General features: G+C 44.4%; 1 protein-coding gene across 12 annotated transcripts in view; it reads left to right on the top strand.

The window, feature by feature from the left end:
• The window catches only part of TCF4 (transcription factor 4), a 245,647-nt gene that overhangs the window by 71,260 nt on the left and 147,279 nt on the right, over positions 1 to 27,108 (top strand). For all 12 annotated transcript variants that reach the window (XM_049794247.1, XM_049794243.1, XM_049794246.1 and 9 more), the window contains 2 exons: positions 6,851 to 6,912; positions 9,537 to 9,633. In XM_049794247.1, coding sequence (XP_049650204.1) covers positions 6,851 to 6,912; positions 9,537 to 9,633 — 159 coding nt within the window. The remainder of the gene's footprint in view (positions 1 to 6,850; positions 6,913 to 9,536; positions 9,634 to 27,108) is intronic.

Here is a 27,108-nt window from a genome sequence, read left to right as displayed (position 1 = left end):
AGTTGCTAGACTACTGTTACTGTATGTAACACCAGGTGCATAATTCTTTTTGCATGGGTTTTTCATATGTATCATCTTTCAGATGTCATACCTTGTTCTGCAACACCGCAACACTAAGCAGTAAGTTCTTAGTTACTTTTGCTAGTCTGTCTTCTCTTTTTTCTTTTTTTCTCTTTCTTTTTTTCCCCAAACTTTCTATGAGCAAAATGCCTGTGATATCCATCTTGCTGTTTACCAGAGTGAAGCATGAGAATATAATTTCCTATCCTGTGATCTTAAGATTTTATGTATGTGCCCAAATTTGTTATTGGAGGTGGTGGGAGGTTCAAACAAAATTATGTTCCAGAGTCATCTAGTTTATTGTCCTGTGTTATTGCTACAGCCTTGGATGATTTCCCAAGTATTTGTTTGGATTATTCCTGCAAAGAAGAGTTTGTTTTGGTTTTTTTCGTGGGTTGGGTGTTTTTCCAGAAAAAATACTAATTTTCTAATTCTAAAGGTTCTGGGAGCACTTCACGTGTTTCAGTGAAGCTTTTACCAAAGAAAGTGCAAGGGACTGGGCGTTATAACCAAGGTCAGGTGGCCTTACATGGTGCCTCCAGTTTATGCATCACAGCTCCTTAAAATAAAGTACTTGTTGGCCTGAGAGAGTCACACAGCTTGTCAGAGCTAGTGGCCTACCGTGAAAGTAATTTGACATCACGTATATTAGGCAGTAAGTTGCCCTTTAGGTCACCTAATTCTAAAGTTTTTTCCTTTTCTGGAGATGGGAGGTGTGTGTTAAGCACCTTTATTCATTTGAGATCTTGAGCATGGAGGCTGTTTAAAGACACCTAATATCGAGCTGATGCTTCTGTAAAGCACAGGTGGTGGTGGAGGTATAATAGCGATCGTCTGCGTGCTAGAGTGCTCAGACCTCAACATTCGTGGTGGGCCATGATGGTACCTGCTGTGCTTTTGCTGAACTCATTCCTGTCTGTATTTGGGCACGTTTGGAGTGTACTTAGCTGATGGGGAGCACTGGGAGGTCTGGGCAGAGCGTGAGCCTTGCTGCTGGAGGGTCTCAGAGCTTCACACCCTGCTCAGGGGCTCCCAGGGCATCCCTCCTTTTTTTTAGTTGTCAAGGGAACCTTCGTGCAAGAAGCAGAACCCTGCAGGCTGCTGCAAAGTACTTTTAGGGTTAGGTGGCTGCTCAGCTGGAGGCTTTCTGGAACTTGTTCCTCTGCATAAGTGCAGCTTTTGGCCCCCAAATCAGCGCTCTGGATTTCTCCCTGCATCCTTAAGCATCAGCGGTCTCTCTGAAGTTGTAGTACCTTCCAACACGGGGGTGTAAACAATGTGGATTGCAATTCCTTTTTCCCCAGATCTTTAATAGAGGTATCATGATTTGAATCCAGCCAGTCTTGGTCTACAGGACTGAACATCTTTTCTAGATTCAGTTGAATATGCTTTTCCAGGTTCTTTGCTTAAAATGCTCAGAGTGGTTTGACTCCATTTAAATGCCAGTTTTACTTTTTTTTAGATAGAATTTCTGAGATGCTGAGTGAAGCTTTAGTTATTTAAATCACACTGTATTAATCACGTATGAATTGCGTTCCGAAAAACTGACCAAATCTTCCATGATGATTTGCTTTTTGTAATGTCACATTGCCTTATGCTTGTGATTAAGTGAGGTTAATTTACAGGAGCCAGATTCTGGAGAAAATTACATATGTGTTCAAGTTTATGCACTCTGGGATAAATCCAAGCTCTGAGAATAAGTCACTGGAGAATTTTGCATTGACTTTGGTGCCATTAGGGTTTCACTGTCCTAATTACCTAAGTGGCAGTACTTACAGGGTACATAATAAATTTCCGGAATTAGGTTTAGGAGCTTACAAACCTTCTTGCAATATCTGTCATACTAAATTATTAGTAAACTAGGCTAGATTAACTAGGTAGTAATTAGTGAGGGGTTTTTCTTTCCTACCAAGGGAGAAGTGCTGTTGATTTGAGGGCTGGTTAGAGGGGGACAGAAGTGAGCTGGCTTTTGACTGCTGATAGCTCACTGGATCACACGAAGACAAGACTTGTAAATGAGATGAAAAGAGACAAGGAGCACGCATGCAAGGTGCAGACGCCCATCTGTTCATCGAGCGCTCCAGTGTCGTACCCCACCACATAACCCCTTCATGGCCACAGGCACACGGAACGGTTGAGAGCTCCATGCACGGCATAACCCATCACGCGGGCGCCGAACCCGCTCCGGTGATACTCCGAATCTGCTCACGGGCTGAAGGAGAAGTTGTGCCTCTCTGAGGGTTTGTAGGCGGTTGCTGCCTTCTGCGTGGTGATAGCGGGGGTAGTGGGAGACAGCTGTGGTACCAGCGCAGCAACAGCGGGAAGGCTTTGGCCAGCTCCGCTTCCATTGAAAAAATATTTTCCAGCAAATTCACAAATGCAATAAAACCGTATTTTATTATTTGCTCTTTATAACCGTTTATATCCAAGAACAATTTTCATCTTGCTAAGCTCTCCATCGTTTCCCAGCTGAAGATCTAGGGTATTTTTGAAAATGCGTCTTTTTCCCCAGCCAGAGCTTGCATTTTTATAGAGCTTCATGATACGTGTTTTAGTCTGAGTTCCTTCCTTTTGTCTGTAGCTGAGATAAAGAATTAGTAGTTTAAAACAATAACTACATGTTCCACTATGATCAAGGAATTAGATAATCTGGCATGTTTGCTTAAGGGGTCTGTATCTTGGGGCTTTTATAGGGCAGTATTAAAGCCCTGAGCCTTCTTATTATGCCAATACCCAGAAGATTGCTTTAATGAGAAGTAAAGGGCCTTTTTCCAATTACAAGGGAATAACTGTATTAAGTTCCTGTGTTATGTCAACCTGCTTTGATTTGATTACTGCGAAAGAAATGGATTTATCTGTCAGTGTTACTTAATTAAGCCTTCTCATTGATGTTTTGCAGAGTAATATAGTGTAGTTTGCACATTTAAGTCTAAATACAAAGAAAATTGGTCGAAAGCTAAGACGTGACCCCTGAAGATAAGGCACAAGAGCCATTGCTTGTCATTTTCTGATCAGAGTCCAGAACTTTTAACTGTGGTGGAAGACCTTGAGCATTATGTGGGCTGAGATTAAAGCAAGGTAAAAGTCAAGGAGTTTTCAGCCAAAATTGAGATGGCTGAATATTTTGGAGTCTGGGCAAATCTTACAGAATTACTCTGTGAGGTTAGTCTCCTAATCTCTACCTGATATAATGATGCCTGAATATCTTTAACATCTGTCTTCCCCTGACGCATCCCCAAAAGCTGTCCCTCTCCCTGCCCAAGGGCGTCCTTTGTGTTCAGCGGTGCTCCCCCCTGCCTAGGCAGGACTTTTGCTCCGGGTGAGTCCTGGGTGTGCCCAGGGACTCCATCTGGGATGTTTGCAGAGACAAGGAATACCTCAGCCCTGAGGTATGTGTTGTTCCTGTGTTATTTTAAGCACCCGATAGTGCCCTCTGATCATTGGTACGCTTGGCTCAAGGGAGAGGTAGGGATAGCACAGCAAAGAGCACCAGAAAGGATAGCCGGGCAGGAATTCAGCTCACCACAGAAACGTATGTGTAACTGTAAGCACACAAATAGTTCCTTTTACATCCCTGGGGCTGTCCAGCGGTTGGCCATGAAGCCGGTATTTCCATGTGCTGCTGGAAAATACTGGGCACCTGCGGGAGCGTGGTGCCCCTTCCCTGTGCCTGAAAAAGAGGATTTGGAAGAGCATGACTCGGAAGCAGCACCACGAGTGGGTTAAATCACGGGTATCAGCCCAGCATATGTTGAAGGGATGACAGTGGACTCTCAGCTGGAGCTGGGCGGTGGGCTCTCAAAGGAAAGAGCTCAGCAGCCGAGTGCACCCCCCCCTTGCCCGGGCGGGTGTGGGGATGCCGCCTTCCCTCCTCGGCACTGAGTGCAAGAGAAGGGTTACTGCTCAAAACGTAGCCCTGAAATGTGTTACTTCAGGTGACGTATTACAGTGCCCAAGACGACGGCATCTGTATTCTTAAAATCTAAATAAAAAAGCACAGTATAGCAGTCTGAAAACCTTTATTGGCATGTAAATCTTGCTGCTGGCGCTGGCCACGAGCCAGCATAGGGGGCCTCGACAACATGCATTATTTTAGGTTAGCTGACTTTTACAGCAAATAAGTATGTTAATAAATGAAATTTCGAACAGGCAGCTATGCGAGTAACACCTCCTTGTTAATGAAAGCAGAGCTCCCCAGGTGATGCCCCGTGCAGGGCCCTTTGCTGGTGTCGCTCTGTCCTTTGCCCTCTTGTTTTACGCACGCGCGAGTGGGCTCGTGGGTCCGCACGGCAGAGCGGAGAGCGGGACGGGGCTGCGGCCGCTCCTGCAGGTGCTGGGTTTGTCACCTCTGGAGGTGGGCTCAGAGCTCTCGCCCGGTCCCCCGGGCGCTGTTCCTGAGGGCTGAGCCGTTCTGCTCGCTGATGGATTTTGGAAGCTATGCTCGAGGGTGGGACGATGCCCATCAAAGTCAATGGGATAATATCCGCTGATTTTTAGCAGGCAATGGATCGGGGCTCTACAGAGTTAATTGCCTGTTACATAACACAAATGATTTTTAAAAATATGCCTAATTAACCTAATAGAATGGTTGATCTGATCTGTCAGGTAAATGATACACATTTTCTTTCTTTTTCTGGAGCTTAATTAAATATTTACCTAAGAGTGTCTTGTGCTATTAACATGTTCATCCGTTATTGAGATAATAGGAATTGTAATTGGGGGAAAGTATTAAACTATACAAACGTGTGGGGGTTTTGTTTGGGTTTTTTTGGTCTTGGAAGTCAACCAGATTTGGTCACAGCACCCGTATTTCAAAGCGCTAATGACCATATCTGTTTCTCAGACAACCAAAGTTCCCACCGATCCTAGAGGTCTGCGTGAACCAATGCACAGGTGGAAAGGGAGCTGCTCGTGTGCGTGGTCTTCGGCAGCGCTCTGAGAAAGTTTCTCTAGCCAGCAAGACCAAATACGTATTTTTCCAATTAGATTAAAGCTACTGTTTGTGCATGGCAAAAGGCAAGCAATGTTATTATTTCATTAGGATGCTAGTGGGTACACAGGAGTAAGTTGGTAAATAGCACTGAAATGTGCAATAATACTGTTATAAATCAATGTCAATCAAATTTCCTGATATTTAACATACTGTAAGTAAAAAAAAAAAAAAGTAATGGATTTAAGCAGTATGGTCCAGTCCATCAATGTACTAAAGGATGTGCTTAACGTTAAGCATGAGTGATCTCATTTACTTGAATTAACACGAGAGTGAACTATGATTTCAGTGGAATTATTCACAGGCTTCCATTAAACCTGTGCGCAAGTGCCTCGCTGAACTGGTGTTATGTTTAGCCATTAAGTTTTTAGCCAAGTGGAAAGTCTCGGGAGACTCCCAACTCATTTTAGTAAGGGTTTTGTGATGGCAGCGGTTGTGCAAGCATATCCCAGCATACTTGAGCGCAGTGCAGAAGATCTTCAGCTTTCAGTGTCAGCGGTCCCTGGCCAAGTCGAGTTCCTCGGCGTCTCCCGGGCCTTGGTGCAACCTCAGAAGTAGCGTGGCCAGCTTGGAGGTGCACGTTGCTGCTTGGGGTGCCCGAGAGGGACAGCCCTGGGCAGTTGGGTGTCTTTGGAAAAAGTTACTGCGTGGGTCTTTTTGGTGGTGTGGGGTTTTTGGTTTTTTTTTTTTTTTAGGCTCCACGTTTGGAAGAACATTCAATGTTACAAGGATGTTTTAATAACAATAAACTGGGTTAATTGACAATACTGGGAAAGACTTGGGGAAAGTGGAATGAAAATGGTTCCATCAGAGAAGAAGTGTTGGGAATTGTGAAATGTGGAGAGCATTCATATGCAAAATGTGTCTATGACCTGGTTTTTGTCAATGAAAATGCAGTGTCGCAGTCCAGCTAGCCTCTTTTATCCAGTGATCTGGAAGCACGCAGCGGTGGCTGACTAGCAAAGCTCACCTCGCATTCCTGGGGTGACTATCAAGCTGTCCCTTTGGTGCACAGATAAAATGCACACAAAAAAATGGCAGGCTGAAACAATTGTGTCTTGTTGCAAAGTTGACAGGAACTTGTAGAAGTCCTGCTTCTTTGGTCCGTACCCTAAACGGCAGGTTTCACAGTGTCCTAGCACATACGCAATGGGACGAGTTATTCCTAGAGACACCCTCTCAAACGGGGAAAATGGTTAAAACCACCCTGAAATGGGCTGTCTGAAATTACTGGAGTGTCTCCCACCCAATGGTTGCGGTGAATTCTCTGTCAAATGGTAGAGGACAAGACAGAAATACCCTCTCTGTGCTTGGCTTTAGGAACGTGCTTTTCTCTTCTTGAGATACAAGTATGTGCGTAAATGCTTTTCTGCAGCAGAAGCCTAGATGAGGTGCTGAGAGGTACATTTACCCCAAACATGCCTTACTTTAACTTCTAGGTTTCATCTGTTTTATCATGTTTTATTTTTACTGTTTGACAATACCTATTTTTGTGCTGGAGATTTTGATAGGATTTTAACTGGTACAGCGCAGTCACTTTTTAAAGTGTTGAGAAACACTGAGCCGCTGAAGTAATTTTTATGCTCAAACCTCAGGTTCCTGAGGGTCCAGTTCATTTCTGCTGTGAATTTAAATGAGTTAATTTAAGCAGTGGGTCAGAAGCCACTACCATCGTAGTAGCCCTGTGCCTGATTCTTAATTAAAGGCAACAGGAGATTAATTTGAAACATTAATTTAAAAGTGCCTATACAAAAGGAAAGAATTATTGCAATAAAGCCTAAAGAACTTTTTTGTCCCTAGATGTAGAAGACAGAACTAGCTCAGGGTCCTGGGGGAATACAGGACATCCTAGTCCATCCAGGGTAAGTATATCTAATCTTTTTCCCCAAACCAGACTTCCTGCATATGTAAATTTACAATCTTAAATATGAGTTTTACACCTGATTGCGTAGAAAAATGGGCATGCAAACTTGGCTGTAGCCTGTCTTCTCTCTAAAATTGCCTTTTTTTTTAACATTCAAACCTGATCCTGTGATTGAATTTGGCACCTGCTCTGCTACTTCTAACAGGTAGCGAGAATATTAATTAACCATTTTTTCTTGCTAGGCCCTACCAACTGCTGCCACCACCCAGAGTGCGGCTGGAGCAGGGATGTTGTTGCCGAGTGTTTCGTTTTCTGCAGCTGGTTTTTTAGGGATTGCGGCTGTCGCCAAACCTGTGGAGCCGGCCGGTGCCCCCGCCGTGGGCAGCGCTCATCCCCGCGCAGGGGCTTGCCGGCCACTCCACGGCCACCCCAGGGCCCGAGCTCAGGGCGGTGAAGCTGGAGAGGGGCCGCCGGCTGTCCCACCGTGCCGGCCGTGCCCCTGCCCTTCCCGCGGTGCACCTCAGCCGCTCCGTGCCTCCGGTGAGGGACTTCCAAACCCTCCTCCTCAGGCAGGGGCTGGCGGCTGGGTGTTTCGGCACGTGTCCCCCCCGACTGCTGGCACCATCCGAGCTCCAGGGCAGGTAGCCCGGCTGCCGGCTACTCGCCCACCTCTGCGGCGAATGCTGCTGAGGATGGGGCAAGGACAATCTCCCGCGCTCCCCATGTAGGAGTGGATCCGCCGCCGGGGAATGCGGACACCACGCCGCTATCTGGCACGGTGATGCTCAGCCTTCGCCGAGATTTGCAAGACAGCTGGACTCAGTCATTTCGATTGTGGCTGTGGACAGTTATCCAAATTCTTTAGACACCTCAGGATCAGGATGCCGGTTACTTCGGTAGGGAAGAAATGCTATTTCCAGCAGAGCAGCTGTGCCCCTCGCAGCACGGTGCGGGCAGCCCTGCCGATGGTCCCCCCCCGGCAGCCCCGCTCCCCAGCCGGAGCGTCGCGGCGTCGCTCGTCCTCGGGGCTGTGCACGGCTTGTGTTTCAGTACCGAGATGATTATTTCCGTTTACTTCCTGCAAACGCACGAAGTACGCTTACGCTGGGCAAAAAGTGGCTTCGCGCTTACTTATGCCCTTATTTAAACAGTTTGTTTAAATTGCTTTTTAATTGTTTGCTAATTAACGTGAAGGATCGGGGCTCGCAAGCAGCATTGCCAGGAGCTCCGTGCCCTCGAGTGTCTGTCTGGCGAGGAGCAAGGCGGTTGCCCTGGTCGTCCTCGGTCCGTCCTTTCCCCTCGGGGCAGGTCCTGCCCTCGGCGGACGCGACGCCGGCTGAGGTTTCAAGCCGATGTCCGCAGCGCTGCACCGCACTGCGGGCAGCCGAGGGGGGTCCCCCGTTTACAGTGTGGCAGGGGGACCCTGGCGCTGCCGCCGAGGGAGGGAAGCCCGACACCTTTTCTTATTCCGTCCTGCTTAGCATCCATTACGCCATTACTGCTCACATCTGTCAGTTTTATTTTTATCCCTTTTTTTTTACTTGACACTTGTATTGCTTCCGAGGGAAAGATGTTTTGAAAAGTAAATTCTAAATTTGCACACACAATTATTTATGCATGCAAAAACTTGAATGTGAGCGTACAATTAAGTTTTGAGATATAAAGAAAAGAGCACGAGCCTGGGAGTTCCTGGAGTTTCAATCAAGACTGTGCATTAACTTGCAGTGTTATTCTGCAAACAGCCTGACCTCTCTCTTTCCTTCTTTGTAAAATGGTGATGGTATTTCCATGTTGGGAGAATTAGTTTCTCGTGAGTTCTTCTAAACCGAAGAAACAAAACATTACATAACTGGTGTGCTTGGCCAATGTTTGTAGTTAAATTTAAGATTTTGCTAATCGAGTGGCTGAAAGCAGAAGTTTCCACCAAAACTGTTTCAAAAATTAAGCGCCTGATCCTGGCAAGGCTCTTATACGTCCTTGACTCTGTGGGTAGCGTCTGATGCTGTTGATCCCCAGAGAAGTGCTGAGGGGTAACAAGGCAGCGCGGCGTGCGGGCCACGAGGGAGTCGCTGCCGCTCGCTAGCCACGCATAGAATTGCACACCCAAAGGATGAGTGCAGGTTGTTTTTTCAGTGAGAAGTAATTTTCCACACCCACTGTGAAAAAAATTCCAATTTTTTTTTTTATAGTCCAGTGCATGTATATAGCACTGAGGTGATTATGATGGCAAATTTCTACATATAAACAGAATTAAAAAGCAAAATGTTAAAAGTAGTATTTCTTCGCTGTTCTTGCATATGTTATGGGCAAGAAGGCTTTTATGCTGAGAGGGCTTTATGCTGAATTGCACAGCACGAAATTCCAGGAACCCTCATCTCAGTCACCCATTCAGGATTATCCACACAGCAAACTGAAGTCAATTACTAATGAAATAAAAATTTGAAACAGCTTTAAAAATGTTCTGGAACACATCACTTCCAGCAGAATCAATAGGGGAAAACAATAAAGGGAACAATATTACTTAGAGTTGGCTTAAAACTTAGAAGGGAAATACGGACCTGTAGGTTTTGAAAAATGCTATTTAAACTTGTAAAATTTTGTTTTTTCCTGATTTGTTAACAGAACTATGGAGATGGGACTCACTATGATCATATGGCGAGCAGAGACCTTGGGTCGCATGACAATCTCTCTCCTCCCTTTGTCAATTCCAGAATACAAAGTAAGAAATTGAATTTCCTAACTTGACCGTGTTGTTGAAAGTGGAATAAGTGAACCAGAAATAAAATTCTGAGGGTTTAAATCCCTCATTCTCATTTTTGGGGGTGATCGTACTTGGCGTAAGGGTGGGAACATGGATTATTTTTTTTTTTTTAAGCTGCCATGCAATTTCAAAAATGTACACCAATGATGTTTATTGAACAGACTGTGTTTTCTTGCTGTGAGAGGGATATGACTTCTGATGCAGTAACTGCAATATTTGCTGAAAGAGGTAAATGGTCGTTTTCTACGGCTCAGCCTTTTGTTTTCAAAGAAGTGGCCAGTTGGCAGAGAAAATAAGGACGTGCTCTGAAGAGGACTTTTAAAGTAGAAAAGGATTTCTGAAAATACGATAAATATACGTTCACAAAAGGGAACAGATAAATAACTGGTGAGGGACGCTGAAGCCATTGTTTGTTTTGGAGCACGGTGGATCGCTGCCTGCTGGGACCTGTGAGCTGCAAACTCCTGGATTTCAGGCGAGGGTAGTTGCAGCCTATTCTGCTTTAGAGGAGTGAGATTTTGCCCCGGGCGTTTGGCAAGGACCCTCCTTCCACCCCACACCCCATGATAGAAAGTTTTGACACCCCTGAATAATCATTTAGCTGAGCAGCAAACACCAAAGCAGTATGAAGAGAGGCTATAATTATTTGTAAGTGAATGATAGCTACTTTCTTTAATTATGGTTGATAAATGAGTTTAGTTAAAGTAAATATATGATGTAAAAATATTAGTAATGCTTATGCTTGGCCAAGATCACACCCTTCTTCTGCAGTTGTCAATGAACTAACCAAATGCTTTGCTTTAAAGGTTTGAACGCAAGCCAAAAAAAACATGGAGCTGTAACTGTGATATATCATTCTTCAGCTCTAATATATGTCCCTAAAATATGCCTTGTCTTTTAATATTGGGAAATATTTGTGAGTTGTTTAACATATGGGACAATGTTGGAGCTTGTAGTCATTTGTATGTATTCACGTACAAAACATGGTTACAACAGTTTTAAAGGGTCTAATATAAGCCAAAAAAAGCATGGAAATTTCAACACTCCCATCTTAACTCACGCCATGGGGCTTAGGTAGTGCGCAGAGACACTTTGCAAATAGCCACACGCTTCTGTGAAACCCACTGGGCTGCGTGGTGCTTTCAAGTTTAACCTTTAATTTGAGTCTTTAGAACTTAAAAGTCTCTCTCTCTTCTGCCTGCCCTTGGGTCACAGAAAAATCTCGTTCCTGACTCTGACTGTTTTTGCCAGTCTTAGCGAAAGTACTGGTTTCACTTGGTTGAAGAAACAGTTGTTTTATAAAAACACATTCGGAGGCACCCGGTTAAAGAATTAAGCCATGCAATACTCTGTTGAGGAACTTCGGAAGCCCTGACGTTTCCAGAAGGTCCCACTCGTTGCCATCAGAGGGGTTTGCAGAGCCGCCGCTCACCCGGTCGCGGCTCTGCAGACCCGAACCAGCGGTGTCTGCTCCGGCCGCGGGCGTGAGCCGGGCAGCGTGGCAGCGTCCTCGCAGCGCGTGGTCCTGAAGCGCCCTGACTTTTTTTGGTTATTATGAGATTTGGTAATTTCAACTGGAAATAATACCAGTGATGCTCCTACACGCATAGATCGATGTGTGAGCGAGCGGACGGTGAGCGACTAACAGATTTGACAAGCGTGCTGTTGCGCAAGAACGCGTGCGTGCTGCCGGGGCAGTCGGCTGCCTCCCGCAACCCACGGCGTTTTGCATCCGTGCTTGGGTATAATTCTCTGGTAATTAGAGCGGACTCTTCTTAGTTTGTCCCATCGGCGCAGCCCTTTACTCCCCGGTTTTGCTCCGCTCCTGGGCGCGGAGCAGCAGTGCCGGAGGAGGAGGGCTGGCCGCTGGGATGCGTGCGTGTTTCCCTCCCGCTCGGACGCCTCCGAGGGCCGTGGCCAGGAGGTCTCTTTCTGTGCCGTGTGGGAATGGAAACCCTTAACCGGCACCGGGACAGGCGCTGTGGTTGCTCACCCTGCCTCTGTGGAGGACTGTCTGTGAAACAAAGACCGCTCTCAGTCTGCGCTGGTCACGTCTGTGTTTGTGATTTTAGGGGAAATCTAAATATCGTGGTGACGAACAACGCACGGTGCTGTTTGCTCGGATGGAGGCTGCCTGAACTGCCAGCTCCCAACTCCTGGTACTCCAAACGTGTTTTATCAGTCCCCTTTTCCTGGCAGGTCTGCGAACTCCCCCGGGAAAGGTCCCCGTAAACTCTGGTGTTACGCAGCTGGCACCTGCAGAGCCACACTGTAGCTTTCTTTCCATGCTCCTCTTTCTCTTGGCAAGTGATAAAAAGCCTGACAATTATCCAGCTCGAACTGGTTTTATACTGGTGTATGCTGTTGACTTCAGTGGAGTTGCTCCTGATTTGAAGGTGGTTTTCCAGGCAGAAAGGACTTTGTTGTTACTGGGGAGAGGTATTACTGACCCTGTACCTGAGAACCACAAATGTTTGCAGGTAGGCTGTGCTTAAATGAGGGCTTATTGTATTTTATTTCTCAGATACTTGGTTTTTAAAATATATTTTTACGTGGCCAGCGTCTACCAGGAAGCCTGTGCATTACGCTTTGGAGCAAGCCCTGTGCGGAGCAGCAGAGAGAAGTCGCAGAGCTGCATGTGTTACTCAGCTCCTCAAACTACTGCCTGCCTGTATTCAAACACAGCTTGCTTTTATGTGTGTCTGGAGTCCCGCTACCCTGCTAGGTATTTAGTGTTTTCTTAAGAGTATCTGAAGAGTGGTTCCTCGGCCCAGCAATGAAGTGTGCGCGTGGCCAGATAGCTGTGACGGGTTTGGCACGTTGGGTGTTGCTTCTCATCGCCTCTCCGGTTCCTAGGTGTGCTCTTTGGGAACGTCTCTTATCCCACTACTTGGGATATCTTGCTAGTACATTAAATCATTTACCAATGTACAGTAACTTGCTTCTAAACGCCCTGTAGCTTCCTGGAGTGTTCTACTGCAAGGATTAGATGGAGGTTTCAGGCACTGCTGAAGAAAGCTGCTGGCTTATGTGGTGACCTTTGAATCTCATCTGGGTTAGTGGTTGATATTTTGATTTGGTTACTGTGGTCATATTGTGACAGCTGCTGGTTCATTATAATTCAGTTCCTCTCCTCAGTTTGCCTACCAGGAATATTTAGGTTTGCGTTGCTTCAAAGTGCTCTAACCACCCTGAATTTAACCCAGCGTGCCGCACAAGGTGGAGCGTTGTGAACGCTTTGGGTCACCAGCCGCTGTGCGCCGGACAGGCAGTCACGGCGGAGGGTATGGCAGGCAGAAACTTGCTGCGGGAGAAAACTTTCCCTGAGGTTTCCAAAGCTGATTTAACCCAGTTTGTTGAATGTAGTAAAAATGAGAATAGGAAAGATCAAAAGCACTTTTCTTATTTTGTTGCACATACAGTTTGTGTACTCCTTCCCTCTGTATGTAATAATTCTGGTGTTCACAGTAGTGATTTTATATGACTTCTTGGAAAAGTTCCTACACTACTAACTAGAAGACAGTATTTAATTTCTGATACTGCTTTGAGAATCTCTAAAAGGATGCGAGGTCGCTGAATGTAGATCTCTTAGTGGTTGTAGGAGTTGGTCGGTGACCTAATATGTGAAGACAAAATCTTTGCTTGTGTTTATTTTCTCTTTCTATTGCAAAACCCAAAATGAAGAGCAGATACAATGACTTACTCTTACTTCCCTCCCAGTTGTTTGCTTCAGATCAATGCTGCACTTCTTCGGGTTGTGCCCTTACACGATCACTTGCCTGACGTGCTTTTGGGAGGGCCGGCGCGTGCGTTTGCCAGCGACTGGCACTTGTATTGCAAAATAAATATTTTCCCCTCTGGTTTCATCCTTTTTCCTTTTAAAAATCTCCAAGTCATAATTTTCCTCTTAGCATTGTTATTTTGGAGAAGGTGGCGTTTTCCCGCAGTTGGAGCGGCCGAGCGGTGCCGGTGCCAGCGCGGTACCGGGGGGCTGGGGCGGCGTGGGCTGCCAGCCGTGCCGGGGGGCAGGGCTCGTGCCGGGGGTCCCGGGGAGCCCGGCTCGGCTGCCGACCTGCGGCACGCTCTCGGCGAGTTCTCGAACGTCTTTATGCTCAAATGTGCCTTCCTCTTTATCGGAACGCACGCTATGTATTTTGCAGGGATATTGTGAGATGTGATGAATTACTGTCTGGAAAACATCCTGAGTTCCTCGGATACTCCGTATACGTGCCAATTTTTAATATTATTTTTAATGCTATGATAGCGCTTGTCTCCGTACGAATATTGCTGTGGCGTTTACTTTTAATCCGTACAGCTTTGATTCTGTTACTGTTATTATAAGTAGAACTGGAATTTTTGCAGATTAGTGAAGTTTACCCAACACAGCATTATAAGGCCTTGCTTTCAATTGCTAAACTGTAAACATTTGGGATGAAATTTTCCATGCTGTGTATCTGACTCAGCCTGATTATTATTTTTTTAACCTTCTGCAGAAATGATTTCAACATTTCCTAAAATGAGATTACATTTCATCCTGGCAGATTTTTGATTTTCTCAGTTAGCGTCTGGCACATCACGAACATTAATTCTTTTTCACACCACCTCTGTTATGTCAGGTGGCTTTGGTTCCCATTTTGCAGCTGGAGAAGTGAAGGTACGTGAGGAACCATGAGGGAAGTGTCAAAAACTGTCCAGTAATTTTCAGTTGTAAATTTGAAATGCAAAAGAGTTTGATGGTCTCTCAGTTCTTGCATTCGGTGACACCCAAGGATGCCACCACTTGGGGAAATCGCAGTTGTGATGCTTCATATGGGTCATCCACGTTACGGGAGCACACACTCAGTAGCCACTTATTGATCTTAGCCGTGTCTGGTTTTTTTCTTACTGTTTCCTAAAGCCTTTTCAGGGCAATGCACTATTGAAGGAGCCTGGCAACTTATGGTGGATAGAAAACAAAGGAACTACTATTATATTTGGGGAAAAAAGTAAATTCTATATGACATACAGAAAGAAACATGTGACGAGTTTTTTAAAAAGCAGTCAAAAGTGAATTTTCAGGAATCACAAGCAGAACTATGTTTTCCAGAAAAATCTGTGACTGTCTGACCAGCTACAGCATTAACTAAGATGTGTTTTAACAACAGAAAATCTGACTGTAACAACTAAAAAGGTCAGGAAAGGCCTTCAGAAACCAAAGAACTGGAAATTCCGGACTCCAGTTTTCATTTGAAGTGTTTTACATTCATGCAGCTGACACAACCCAGCACCTGCAGTGTTGGGAGAAGTCACGGGATGGACGATGCATGACAGGCGAGCGCTTCCAGAGGGGGAGAGCGTTATGCCACTGAGTGCTTTCCCAACTGCTCAGCACCAGGTATTCCCCAGCCAGGCGGGAGATGTTAGGAGCGATGTGACCGTACTCATTTCCACCTGGAAATGAGGCACTTTGGGGTGGACGCGGTAGGGATCCCGCTGCAGTACTGCTGGGGAGGGGAGAGGTGCTGGTATCTGAGTTCCTTATCAAGCACGATGACTGCCACGTCCCCAGAGTGGGGTCCCCCTGAAGTGGGGTGTGCTGGACTGCAAGAAGGCCCCTTTGACTTGTTCCTATGGTTGTGGATGGAAAACGTGCTGGGGCCGCGAGCAGCATTGCTGTTTCTATAGATGTCAGCTACGACCTGGAGGAGACGGGTCCCACCAGGCAGGACTGCTTCCCACGGCTGCGGTGCTCCACGCCGTGCCGGGGGGGTGGGAGGGGGAGCTTCGGGGCTGATTAGAGAAAGGTCTGAAAACCTGAATTCAGCTGCCAAGTTTGAACTATTTGGCTTGTTTGGCATGTCATGCCTCGAAATCTGCATCTGGCTTCTTGGTTTTCTTGGTTCTATGTTTTTATTCACCTCTAGACTCGCTTAACTCCCCTTACAACCACTCAGGTAAATGCCATGTGGATATACGTGCCCACTGTCCTAACCCTTGTTCTTCCCATCCCCATGTGAGTACAGAAGGGAAGATCCGAGACAGGGTTTTCGACCTAAATCCAGGAAGAGTAATCTCTCGAGGTTTTTTGCCGAATCTAGATTTGTTTCACCAACCAAAATACCTCGATTTCAATGTCTCCAAACCTTAAAAATGGCACTAATCTGGGAAATAAATGTGCCCCCTTGCATATTGTGAGAGCAGGGCACTGTACATGCATCTCCAAGAACTGAATTACAAACCAGCAACTGATTTCAGACATGGTCCATTCCGCTCTTTAATGGACATGTATCTAAATTTACATGTAAGTTAAGGCTCTGTGTTCCTTCCTCCCCTTACCCAGGAACAGCTGGACAGGATTTCTTCCAGGCTTTTTTTCTGGATTAGTTTCAGTGGTTTCTGCACAACAAAGTAGAAGTGCTTCTGGATAACCCTGAGCAACATTTTGAGTTTAACTATGCAGGGTGTCAAGGCTGAGACCTGAAGAGCTTAGATGTAGCATTTTAGCTTTCTAAGATAACCACAATGAAAATCACGTTATTTACTGTCAACTGGGGCCTTGAAAGATGCCTTAAAATGCTTTGTAGAAGAACTGGCTCACGTATGCATTCTTGTCATGGAATATGCCTGCTGCTTCTCTTGTCTCACTTGTCTATGAACAAATCTAACAGAAAAAAATCTGTGCTGAAAAGTACTTTGTAGATGTAGATATAAATATGTTACAGTTCCCAATCAGGAGTTAATATATTTTGCAGCAAGTCAATCTTGCAAGTGCTGGCAGTCGGGCTTCTGAGTTTCAGCGTTCAACCCCAGCCTCTCATACAGTCCTGAAGAAAAGAAATTACAAGGACGTTTCCATTTATTTGGGGAACGAGCAGCAGATGTATAAATAGAAACTGTAGACTGTGGCAATTAATGTCTGCATACTGAGCAAAGAATTGAAATATTATTTTGTACTACATAGTTTTCAGTGAAGTTTACATTCCATTGTGTTTTGTTCTTAAACAAGTCCAAGCATTTTTAATAAGTTATTTTGTGTGACAGTTGTATTCTGCATAGCATGGCATAGACTAAAGCCGTGTGAAAAATTTGCCTTGAACTGCAAATGTATTTGATCTGTATTTGGAGTACAAATCGTAAGTTCGCAAAATACCGCCTGAAGTTATCCTCCCTGTAGGCAGAAAGGAACATCCTAACATCCTCCTGCTAATCATCCAGCCCTCTCTTCTGCAGCCACCTTCTGCAGACCTGGAGGTTTTCGAGCCTGCCGTTGGCGTGGCCCTGGAGCGGGAATTGGGTCGTGCAGCGTGGAGTTGCTGAGTTAAAACCATGGAGCGTCTGCAGGCGTTGGGTGATTGCTGCTCCCGGTGAAGCAGGCTGCGGGGCTGGCTCAGAAACCGCCGGCGGGCTTCACCTAACCAAAGCGCAAACGGTACAGAGCTACGCAGGTTCAGCTGGGCTCCGAGGCTCCGGTTTCATCTGCTTGAGACACTGCGTTTTTCTGCATTGCAAGCACATTAGTAGAGAAACGGCTTTTAAAGTAACATCCAGAAGGCGCTTTAATGGTTAATGAGCTTCTGCCCTTTATATAGATGAATGTAGTTTGGCTTTCAAATAAGCATTTGCTGCTGTTCTCCAGCTGAGCTGATATTAGTGGCAGAGGGAATTTGAGCTCACACCTGTTTGAGCATTAAAAGAAACCTGTAAGTGACTTCCTTAAAATATTCATAGAGAGGAAAAAATGAAATTTCTAGAAAACCTTACCCCACCAGGAAAACCATTGATAGGCATTTGAAAAGAAACAAAAAACCAAACCAAACAAAAAACACCCCAAGCCTCCAAAAAACCAACCACCACCAGAAAAAAAAAAAAAAAAAAAAAGGGATTTGCGAATTAGTTAAAATCTTCCTGTTTTCCCGAGTTGTTTGTAGTCACATAATCAGTGAGCGTACACCTAAAGGTAGCGGCGTGCTTCTGGGGGACACGACTGGCCTGGATGTGGAATAGATTTGCATTACAGCTGGAAAGTATACATGTGGGAAAATCTGTGAAACAAAACAAATTTGTTGAATTACTAGGTCATTTACATAGCTGCTCCAGTCATGGTCCGTTAAACAGGCAAAAACAATGGTTTTGTTATGCTCTCTAGTTAAGGCACAGAATGTGTAAAACAATGCCGAGTTAGCTGGATAATTAATAATCGTTTTGAGCCTGTATGTACCTTAGGTCTGAACTTCGCAGTGTATGGACACGTTGAATCGAATAAGGCGTTAACTAAGTAAGCTCAACTTATTTTGTTACGTATTGGTGTATTCTCCTCCTACAAAAAAATAAAGCTGCAACCATCGGGGCTCGGGTGGCTGAGCCTTAATGCCAGTCTATATTCAAGCTCAGGCGCAGGCAGAGCTTTGGCTGTGCGTCGTTGGTCAAAGCGAACTGCTGTCTGCATTTCTGCAACAGATTTCTTCTAAGGCTTTTCTGTATGTCTAAGGACATGTCCAGGAGAGAAAATTACCATTTTGTTCTGTAGGAAGATGTGATAGTCTTGAAGCAAAAAATAATTTTTACTTTTGTAGTTAAATTTTTAATTCTCTTTCTTGAGACTACTTCTGACAGTTTCTGTAATGACTTCTCTGTTCTTGTCCCCAGCCTTCAGCCTCTAGTACTGCTCTGGATTTAGCACATTTGGTCAGATGCACTGAATATACAAAATCAAATATAAAACAGTTCCAATGAAAATGATAAAAAGGGTATGACAGGAGGGTACAGTAATTCTCTACAGCATCATGCCAATAGATACATCTTACCATATGGTCTGAATTAAGGACAGCACCAGTTCTCACACTATACAAGGCTGATAGTATACTAGGTCCATGCTTTGATCCTTGTACCATGTGAAATAAAAAGATATGGAGCACGCATTTAACAGGAACCATCAGTACTTTAATTAGATTATATTTCTTTTTAACTAAAATCAGAGTACTCCGATACATTTCTTCTTTCTGCAAACTTTTACTATGTGATTGTGGTCTTAAGCATATTCAATAGTTCTAAAAAGAGTACAGAATGAGAAGTGATGGAGAAGGATATTCTGGGAAGCAAACATGCTGACTAAATGTGGTAAAGAAGAAATTAGGCCAACGATCAAATATTAAAAAGAGTGGCATTGTGTGTGTGTGTGTGTGTGTGAGAGAATTATCCATAAAAAGCACTTTTGATTAATTATTGGATGAGGAAGCTATATAAACAGATTGGCAGGAATTTACTTACAAGCATTTTTAATTTGTTGTTTAAATACCTTTTAATTGTGAAATCTATATCAACATGTTCATATCCTTTCTACTACTTATATTTTCCTTTTTATATGTCACTAGAATTGAAGATGCCTGATTCTGGTTCATATTGCCAGCAAATTTTGTTTTTCCAAACATGCCTTGTAGGAGAATTTTTTTTTTTTTTTCCCCATGCTAAATCTTAACTTTCATGTAAATCTCATAGGCAATTGATTCCAAAGCCAGTTTTGGCTGAGATTACAAATCTCCCATGATAAATGGAGCAGCACCCAGAAGGTAACTGAAAATCTGAAGAGAGCGCTTGTTTTAAGAACTCTTATATGGGGAGGTTTGCAGGCATCTAGAGAAGTTGGCCCAATGGCTGTAATCTGCTTAATCATGCTGTATTTCAACTAGCAAGACAAAAACGTTAAAGAAGGAGGAATGAAGAAACATGAAAAAATTAGTGAAACTTTGGAGTAACTGCTGTTGACTGAGCATTAAAGTGGGCTTAAAGCCAGGACAATACTTGTAATAATTTTTAAAGCACTAAATTACCTGCTGATAGTCAGGAGAGGTGTGCAAACAGAGCAGCTGTCATATTCTAAGTGTAGCTCACTTTTAGCTTTGCATATAAGAACCTGTTTTCAGAGGGAATAGAAGGATGATGCCCTGTAAATACACAACATCAAGGGCAATTGGTACCTACTGAAAAGTAAGTGTAGCAAGTATATTCTACACAGCTATGCTAAGAATAAATAATATGATGAAAAGCATACTAACATCTTAATATAGAAGAACAAGTATGGCCCGAAGATATCGTAAGAAAAGCAGGCAAGAATGTAAGATAAAACATCAAGTTCAGAGAATGTGTGGGATGAGGTTCAATGTTAAAAAATAATAATCTGAAAGCAAAGAGAGGGAAAGAAAGGAGCAACTGTACATGAGGTTAAGATAAATAATCATGAAAGATTATTGCAATGCATAAAGAAGAGGAGGTCAGTAAAGTAGATTTTAGGACCTCTTAGAGATGGAAAGGGTAATTTATTGACAGATGATGTAGACACTGCTAAAAAATAAATGGATTTTTCGCCTCAGTGTTCACAAAAGAGGATGGGGAACAGATGCCAGAATCAGATATAAATTTCCCAGGAGAGAGGCAAGAAATATTGAAGGAAATAGGGATTATTCCAGAATGGGTGATCACATGGTGGGTGAGAACATCAGTAGATGGATTAAACTCTATAGAGGAGCTATCACAGAATTCTTAAATAAGAAAAGAGAAAGGGCTATTTCATGTTCATGGGGGGAAAAAAAACCCCAAACAAATAACTCCGCTCCATTCCTTAGTGTCCGCAGCTGTCCGCAGAGATAACCACGAAGGGAGCTCTGTGTTTCACCGCAGTGGCACGATGCTTTTGTCCCATAAGTACTTTATTGACCGGTTCTCTGTGTGTCTCTGTTTTAGTTATTTTAAAATAATTTTAAGTACTTAAAATATATTTTACAATGTGGAGTCCAGTCTCCACAAAATGTACAGTCCTGTATGGAAGGGAGACTGAACTTGGGGCCATCCATAAGCAGTAGCTCAGCTGGGTCAGGAGAAAATTGTCTTTGAGGGAACCATCACAGATCAACAAGCTTAAGGTGAAGCGCTTCCAGATGGTTTCTGCTATATGGTGTGTTCTGCCTCCTCAAAGAAAATCATTGATATCTTTTAGTTCTGCCAGAATAAACATATTCTTCATCTGACGGGAAGGTTGATATTGCATGGTCTGATGTTCACATCCGAAGGCAAGATACTTCAGGTCATACATCTGGGATGTTTTCATCGAAGTGGTCTATAGGAGTATATAGGACCAGCCCATATATGCCTCTGTTCTGTTGTTGCATTTACCCTCAGGCTCAGAGTTGATGCTCAGCCGGTCTGGACCTGGGTCTATGAGGAACTAATATCCAGAGTTCTGATGCTCTTCTTTCTGAGCCTTTTAACGATCTCTGGAAGAATCATACTCTTGCTGGCTCAGTCTTCAGTGTGTGAACTTGAGTGAGCTTCACCCTTTTATGAATGATTGAACTTAAATGTTATTTTAACAATGGAGCTTCATCTCGGTCATCTTGCCAGCCTCATCCTTGAGTCTCATGTTTCTTCAGAGGCATTTTGGCTTTCACAAATTTGATATCAAAGGTTCTCATGCCTCTTCCCGGTCCAGATTCATTAGTTTCTTGTACGCATTAGGTTTGGCTGTCTTCACAGGAATGATGTCTGAGTGACTGGCAGGCAGTAGTACTGAAGCCAGATGCAAAATGAGATGCTTGGTTTCCATTGAACAGGCAGATACCAAAACTGAGGGACATAACGGGTAGAATATTTAACACGGAGCTAAGCTGTTACAGGGCTGGGGACTTAAGATTTGTGGTCTTCCTCAGCATATACGTTAGAACAAAATCAATGAAAATTTACCAGTTTTTGGAGGATTGTGCAAAAACCAGTGCAAACTGAAACTGAACTTAGGTTGTCCATCTGGCAGAGGAGATCTTTAACATTTGGATACCAAGCTGATTCAGCAAAACGCTTTATTTTTAAAACCTTGCAATACTTAAGAAATAGAATCCAGATCAAACAAGATTTCACATCCCCCAGGCAGAGGTTTCTCTCCAATGCTTTGGACAGCTTTTGCAGAAGACCAAACCCTTTCTTCTGTCTCCTGAGTGGAGTCTCTTACCCTCTTCCCAAATGCGGCTGCCGGCAGATTTTCTCTGCTGGTGTCTCATGTCCGCAGCTGCAGGGCAAACGTTCTAGCGGAGAGGCAGTTCTGCCTTCATCAGATCTTCTTTCCTTGACCTACAGGCTGGAGATGTGCTTTGTTTTTGCTGGTCACCCTGAGGAGAGACACCTTCTGGTACCTCCACCCATACTGTTTGGTAGCATCTGAGATGATGAAGGCTAATATCTAAGGAATGGAAGTAGGTTTGGTAGGCTCTTGGATCTCATGAAAATTCTGTGACTAGATTTAACTAGACCTTCCGTTTAAGGCTCTTCTCCCAACTGGAAAAGTAAAATATCCGTAGATGCACTGTAAGTTGGATAATACTTTGTAACGCCTGCTTATCTTGATGGGAATACGCTTTGGCTTCAGTAGTCTTCTATTACACCACCAACCTCTGAAATAATGTCTCTTGGGATACAAGGGATTGCAGAGGAATCTCTGAATAGGTGATAAATTCTCTCATAATCCCCGTTTTGTGAACGGGAACACCCAAATGCAACCAGAGACTGAGCTTATTGCTTGTAGCCCCCCATTTGTCCATGTTTAAGCTGCCAGAGCTCCCTGCCGCTCTCCCGGTCGTGACCAGATAGCATCCTTGTTGTCGAGTTTAGTCAGTGTCCTAAACCCACTTAATATACTCCTAGTGTTCTGTTGATGGAAACTGCAGAAAACCAAGAGTTTTCAAAGCATGAATGGCTACAGAAAGAAGTCCGTGTGAAATTTGTCCTTTTTTCTACAGAGCGTGCTCAGGTTTCGTTGTCGTGATAGACTGACGGGTGTTCGTTTGAGGATGAGTTTCGTTACAGAGGCACTTTGGCCTTCTGTTGTTAATACAGAAATCGTCTCTCCATGCCCATAAGCAAAATTTTCCATATGTATAACACACCCAAAGTTCCAGCTATCTTAAAATACATTCTGTGCCTTTTTGTTGTGGTTGGATTCGAGGCAGTGGAGCTCCAGCCTTTGCATCTTTGAGCTTCTCTCGACTACATTTTGAAAATTCACCTGAAATTCACTTTTGAATTGTTTCAGCTTTTCTGCAGAACAGAGCAAGAGGCTTTTATCACCTCCAGAGTACTGGGCTTACACACGTGGAATGTGCTTGGTTTTAGGTCAACCTGGGGAGTTCCCTTCCTGCCCCCCCTTTCTGGTGGTAAGCCAGGTGGCGAGGCAGGTTAGTGAGGCAATAGCAAGGATCTGTTTGGTAGGCTTATAAATGCTAGTGAAGCATGGCAGACTGAGCTGTGTCTTGTTTAACTTGATCATTTAAATAGCCAGTCCTTCTCCAGTGTGTTTTGTTTGACTAGGTTTCACCTCTTTGTATGGCAGAACTATTCTTTGTCTAACTTTGATATTTTTTTTTTACATGTGAAATGTTTTTGATCACATTATATGGAGCTGTCATCACACCCTGAACAGTTGCAATTTCTGTGCCTGCTCATGTGGTGCACACCTGTAACATGTTGGGAACGGACTTGGCTTTGAAGCTAGACTTGTTCTCTCATAAGAGTCCACATATTTCTTCCATCATGTAATGAGATTTGCTGATGATACAAAACTGAGGGGAGCAAGCTGCACTTAAAAGAGAGGCAATATAAAATACAGCTTTGGCCACAGTCCTGCAGTTGGATCCATGCAGGAGGAGTCCTGCCACAGTGCAGAGCCCTGTTGACTTGAACACGGCTCTGTGTAGTAATAAAAATCTGCTTGCGAGTTTCTATTGCTAGAGTTTTGGGTTTGGATTTTTTTTTAACGCTTTCAAGATTTTAAAATGCAGGGCAAAATAATTACTTCAATGTAGAGGGAGAGCAAAAGTAAAAGGGGAGGGAAGGAAAGATGTGCTGGTGGGAGGATTTGAAAAAAGCTGGTGGTTCAGAGAGATGCCACGAGATTATTCCAGATGTCGAGGAGTGGCAAGTGGATGTCCCTCTTCTGACCAGAGATGGAGAGCAGCCGACCGCGGGCCCACGAGAGGAACAAGGATGATGTGGGATCCGAGGGGGTTTTAAAAATGTGAAAAGGACTTTTGATTCAGCTACTGAGATGAATAAGGAGGGAAAGAGGGTAATGTGAACCTGCTTCTTTTCTGATGTGTTAAACAGATGCGAAAATATGCTGAGCACCAAAGTGAATAGGAACCCGAATTCTGCTTTCATGGCTGGGGCGTGCAGTTGGTCTGGAAATTTGTCAGTAGAGCTAAGAGCAGGCTCTCGTCGTAGTGTCCTGCTCAGGCTGAATGGGGCTACAAGGTGAGGCCCTTCCATGTTCTGCGTAGGCTCCTGTTGCTGTTTAATGGAGGGAGACAGATCTGAGGGTTGATGGAAAACAGTGCGTTTAAACCTTCACCCAAACACAAAACAGGTTTGTTTTTTCTTTTGGGGGTTTCTTTTTATTTTTTCTTTTTTTTTTTTTTTCCTTTTCTTTTTTTTTTTTCCTCCCCCCCCCCGCCCCCCGAAGCTAAGGTCTGAGATTCATGAGCAAAGGTTGAATAAAAGTCAGAGGAAACTATTTTGGCACTTTATAAAGGATGAGTGAGGCCACATCCGTAATCCTGTGCACGGTTCTTGTCACCTTATTATTAGAGCTGTGTAAATCTGGCAAGGATTTGTATTTGCCAAATATACCTCTGGCCTAGATTTGGGCTTATATTTGGAATTCAGGCCAGTTTTAACGCCTGTGCAGTTTGTAATTTTTGCCAGTTTTAAGCAAAATAACAGGAAAGAGGATAATGAAGGACAGAGGAGTCAGGAAAGCAGAAAACTAAGAAAGGAAGGAACTAGAAAAAGAGAAGAAAAAAAGGACAAAGGAATACGGAGCCCATTCCTTCTTTTCTACTTTCTCCACAGCCCTTCCTTAACGTATCCTGTTCCCTTTCATGCTTTGTTGTTTCTCTCTCTGAATTTAGAAGAATTAAGTGAATTCATCCCCTCTCTTCTGCTCTGCTTGTGCTCCCACATTTGTTTTTTTAATTTGCAAACTTCTCCCTTAACCTCCCTCTCGTAAATTTCCCCCCCATCTTCATTTCTTTTGCTGTGCCCCACAGTGCCTTGGTGGTGGATGCGCTGGCTGTGAAAATGATCCCGGTCCGCATATCCTCTTCTGGTGCACGAACGCTTTGATGTACATGCATACCAGTAAGATTAAAATTCTAGGGCCTGAGAAGTATTGCACTCACATTCATAAAAAAAGCCTCGCAAACATGCTGGTGAGGCAGATAGATATTATTTGCTGATGTTATCTCATCCCATACGTAGGTTAGGCGGAATAGGCAGAGATCCATTCCCTGACAGTGGAAAGCCCCACGTGACGTTCTTTCTGAACGTCTCCTCGCTCTACTGTCGGCGTGAGAGTGCAGGAGTTGCTTTCCCCATGGGTTGGCCACGTAGGCTGGTCCAGGTGGAATGGTCTGAGCAGATTTTGCTAAATTAAGGGTAGAGAAGCTGTGACTTCCCCAAGGTCAACGGGAGCATCAAAGGCAGAACTGGAATAAAACCCAGTAATGAGGTGCAAGAAGCCGAGATTCTGGCTGTAGGTAATACTGGTCTCTTGCTTAAGTTTGTGATTCTGTGTTATTGGGAGCTCAGAGTTTTAACCGAAGGCCCTTAAATTGCAGGTTTTAAGTACAGTATGAGCCTGCTGCTCCTCCTCTGCCTTGCCAGCTGTCATTATCCGAGAGACCCCGGCACGGTTAAGTGCAGTGTATCGGTTATCCGCCTCCCTTCAGCAGCTCCGATGGGAGGTGGCCCTGCCATGTGCCTCATCCTCTGTTGCTCGGCCGCTGGCACGGCGCGGAGGAACGGGGCTGGAGACACTGACTGCAGGTGTGGGTGTACGAACCCCCCCAGGTCTGTATTGGTTTTCGTTAGAGATAATTATCTGTCTCATAGGGTTGCATTGGATGGGTGGAGCTGTATTAACGTTGCATTATTTGGTTACCTTCTTCAGTGATGATTCATTGATTATTAACACATGCAGATTTGTATGTGGCATAGGAATAATACAGGAACATAGAAAGAAGGTGCCACAGCGACAAGCTCACGTGAGCGTCGACTCTGAGAACTCCGTCACCTAGAGAGGGGGAAAGGCAGGTTTGCCTCCTGCAGGGAGGACGCGATTGCAGAGGGTCCCTTCTGAAGGTTGGGGGGATGTTGCAAGGCTGTTTGATCTAGTGACAGATACGAAACTGGTCACAAGCCTTGAGCTGAGCAAATGCCAGATGTGAAAGGAATTACATGCAGAAGGGAAAATAATACAGGGATGCGTTAGTGGCCGGCACTAGAACCAGATACTATCAGAAGTTAAAAACAGAAGTGCGTCAATATTGGGAATAAACGTCCTGCTTGGTGGGTTGGTCACAAACACGAACCAACCTGGGTAGGTTTGCGTACATCCTGAAATTTCTTCTGTTTCACGCTCTCTGGCCTCACGCTCTCTGTACCGCTCCGTACGGTCTCTGAGCAAATACTGTGGACAACAGCAGAGAGGGGTGGTGTATTATTTTTTTTTTTTCTTCAATATTATCTTTGGATATCTCTTCTGTGCTTTTCTGACTGTGCACCTCTTTCTTCAGAGGCACGTGGAAAACTGCTACGTTTTCATAACTTTCTGACAACATCTGAACTTGCAAGACTCCCTTGCCCTCCCTTGCCAGTTTGCATTTTATCGGTGTTAAAAGCTTTGCTTCTCCCCTGCCCCCAGCCTCCTCCAGTCCTGCCAGAATACAACGTGTAACCTAGTACGCTCCTCTCAGCAGCTTTGGCATGAAGCTCATAAGGAAAAGCAGTCTCCAGGAATAAAGCAGATATTTCCCATCCCTGGGTAGCCGAAGCAGCAGGGGTGCGGTGCAGAGGTGCGCCGTGGCACGGACTTGCTCCGCAGCAGCAACCGATCATTATTTTTCAGGTTTTGAGATTTACCTGTTGTGCTCGGTGTAACAAAAGAAATGAAATCTCTGTAATTATACTGGAAGGGGGAGGAGATGGTGTTTTAGTGCCTTTGATCTGGAGCTAGAATAGGCTCAGCTCTTGGAAATTTAATTTGAAAGAATCCAACGTACACATCTGCTTTTTGTACTGCAATTTCTTTTGAGCCAAAACCCAGAAATTTATTAATGCGAACGTGTGGATTTTGTTCGTCAGAAGAGAAGGAAGCCCATTCAAAACATAAGTTGACTCTTTTTCTCTGTAGCGCTAGAAAAATCTTAATAGGTATGATGGGTGCTAGCATTACGGAGTTTATGGGCAAAGTTTTGTGTGAGCAAGCAGACAGCATAAAATAGTAGGATACTTCTGGGAGCATACAAATTTCTGGGAAATAGAATATGTGAGTATTTCCAAGGTACTAATGAAAAGAATGGGGGGAAAATTCTCTCAATAAGCAGTTTAAAAACAACAACAAAACAAGCGTGTCATAAA

Source organism: Accipiter gentilis, chromosome Z (assembly GCF_929443795.1).
Source record: "Accipiter gentilis chromosome Z, bAccGen1.1, whole genome shotgun sequence".
NCBI lineage: Eukaryota > Metazoa > Chordata > Aves > Accipitriformes > Accipitridae > Astur > Astur gentilis.
Note: the sequence above shows the minus strand (reverse complement) of the source record. Positions and strands in the feature narration are given on the sequence as shown.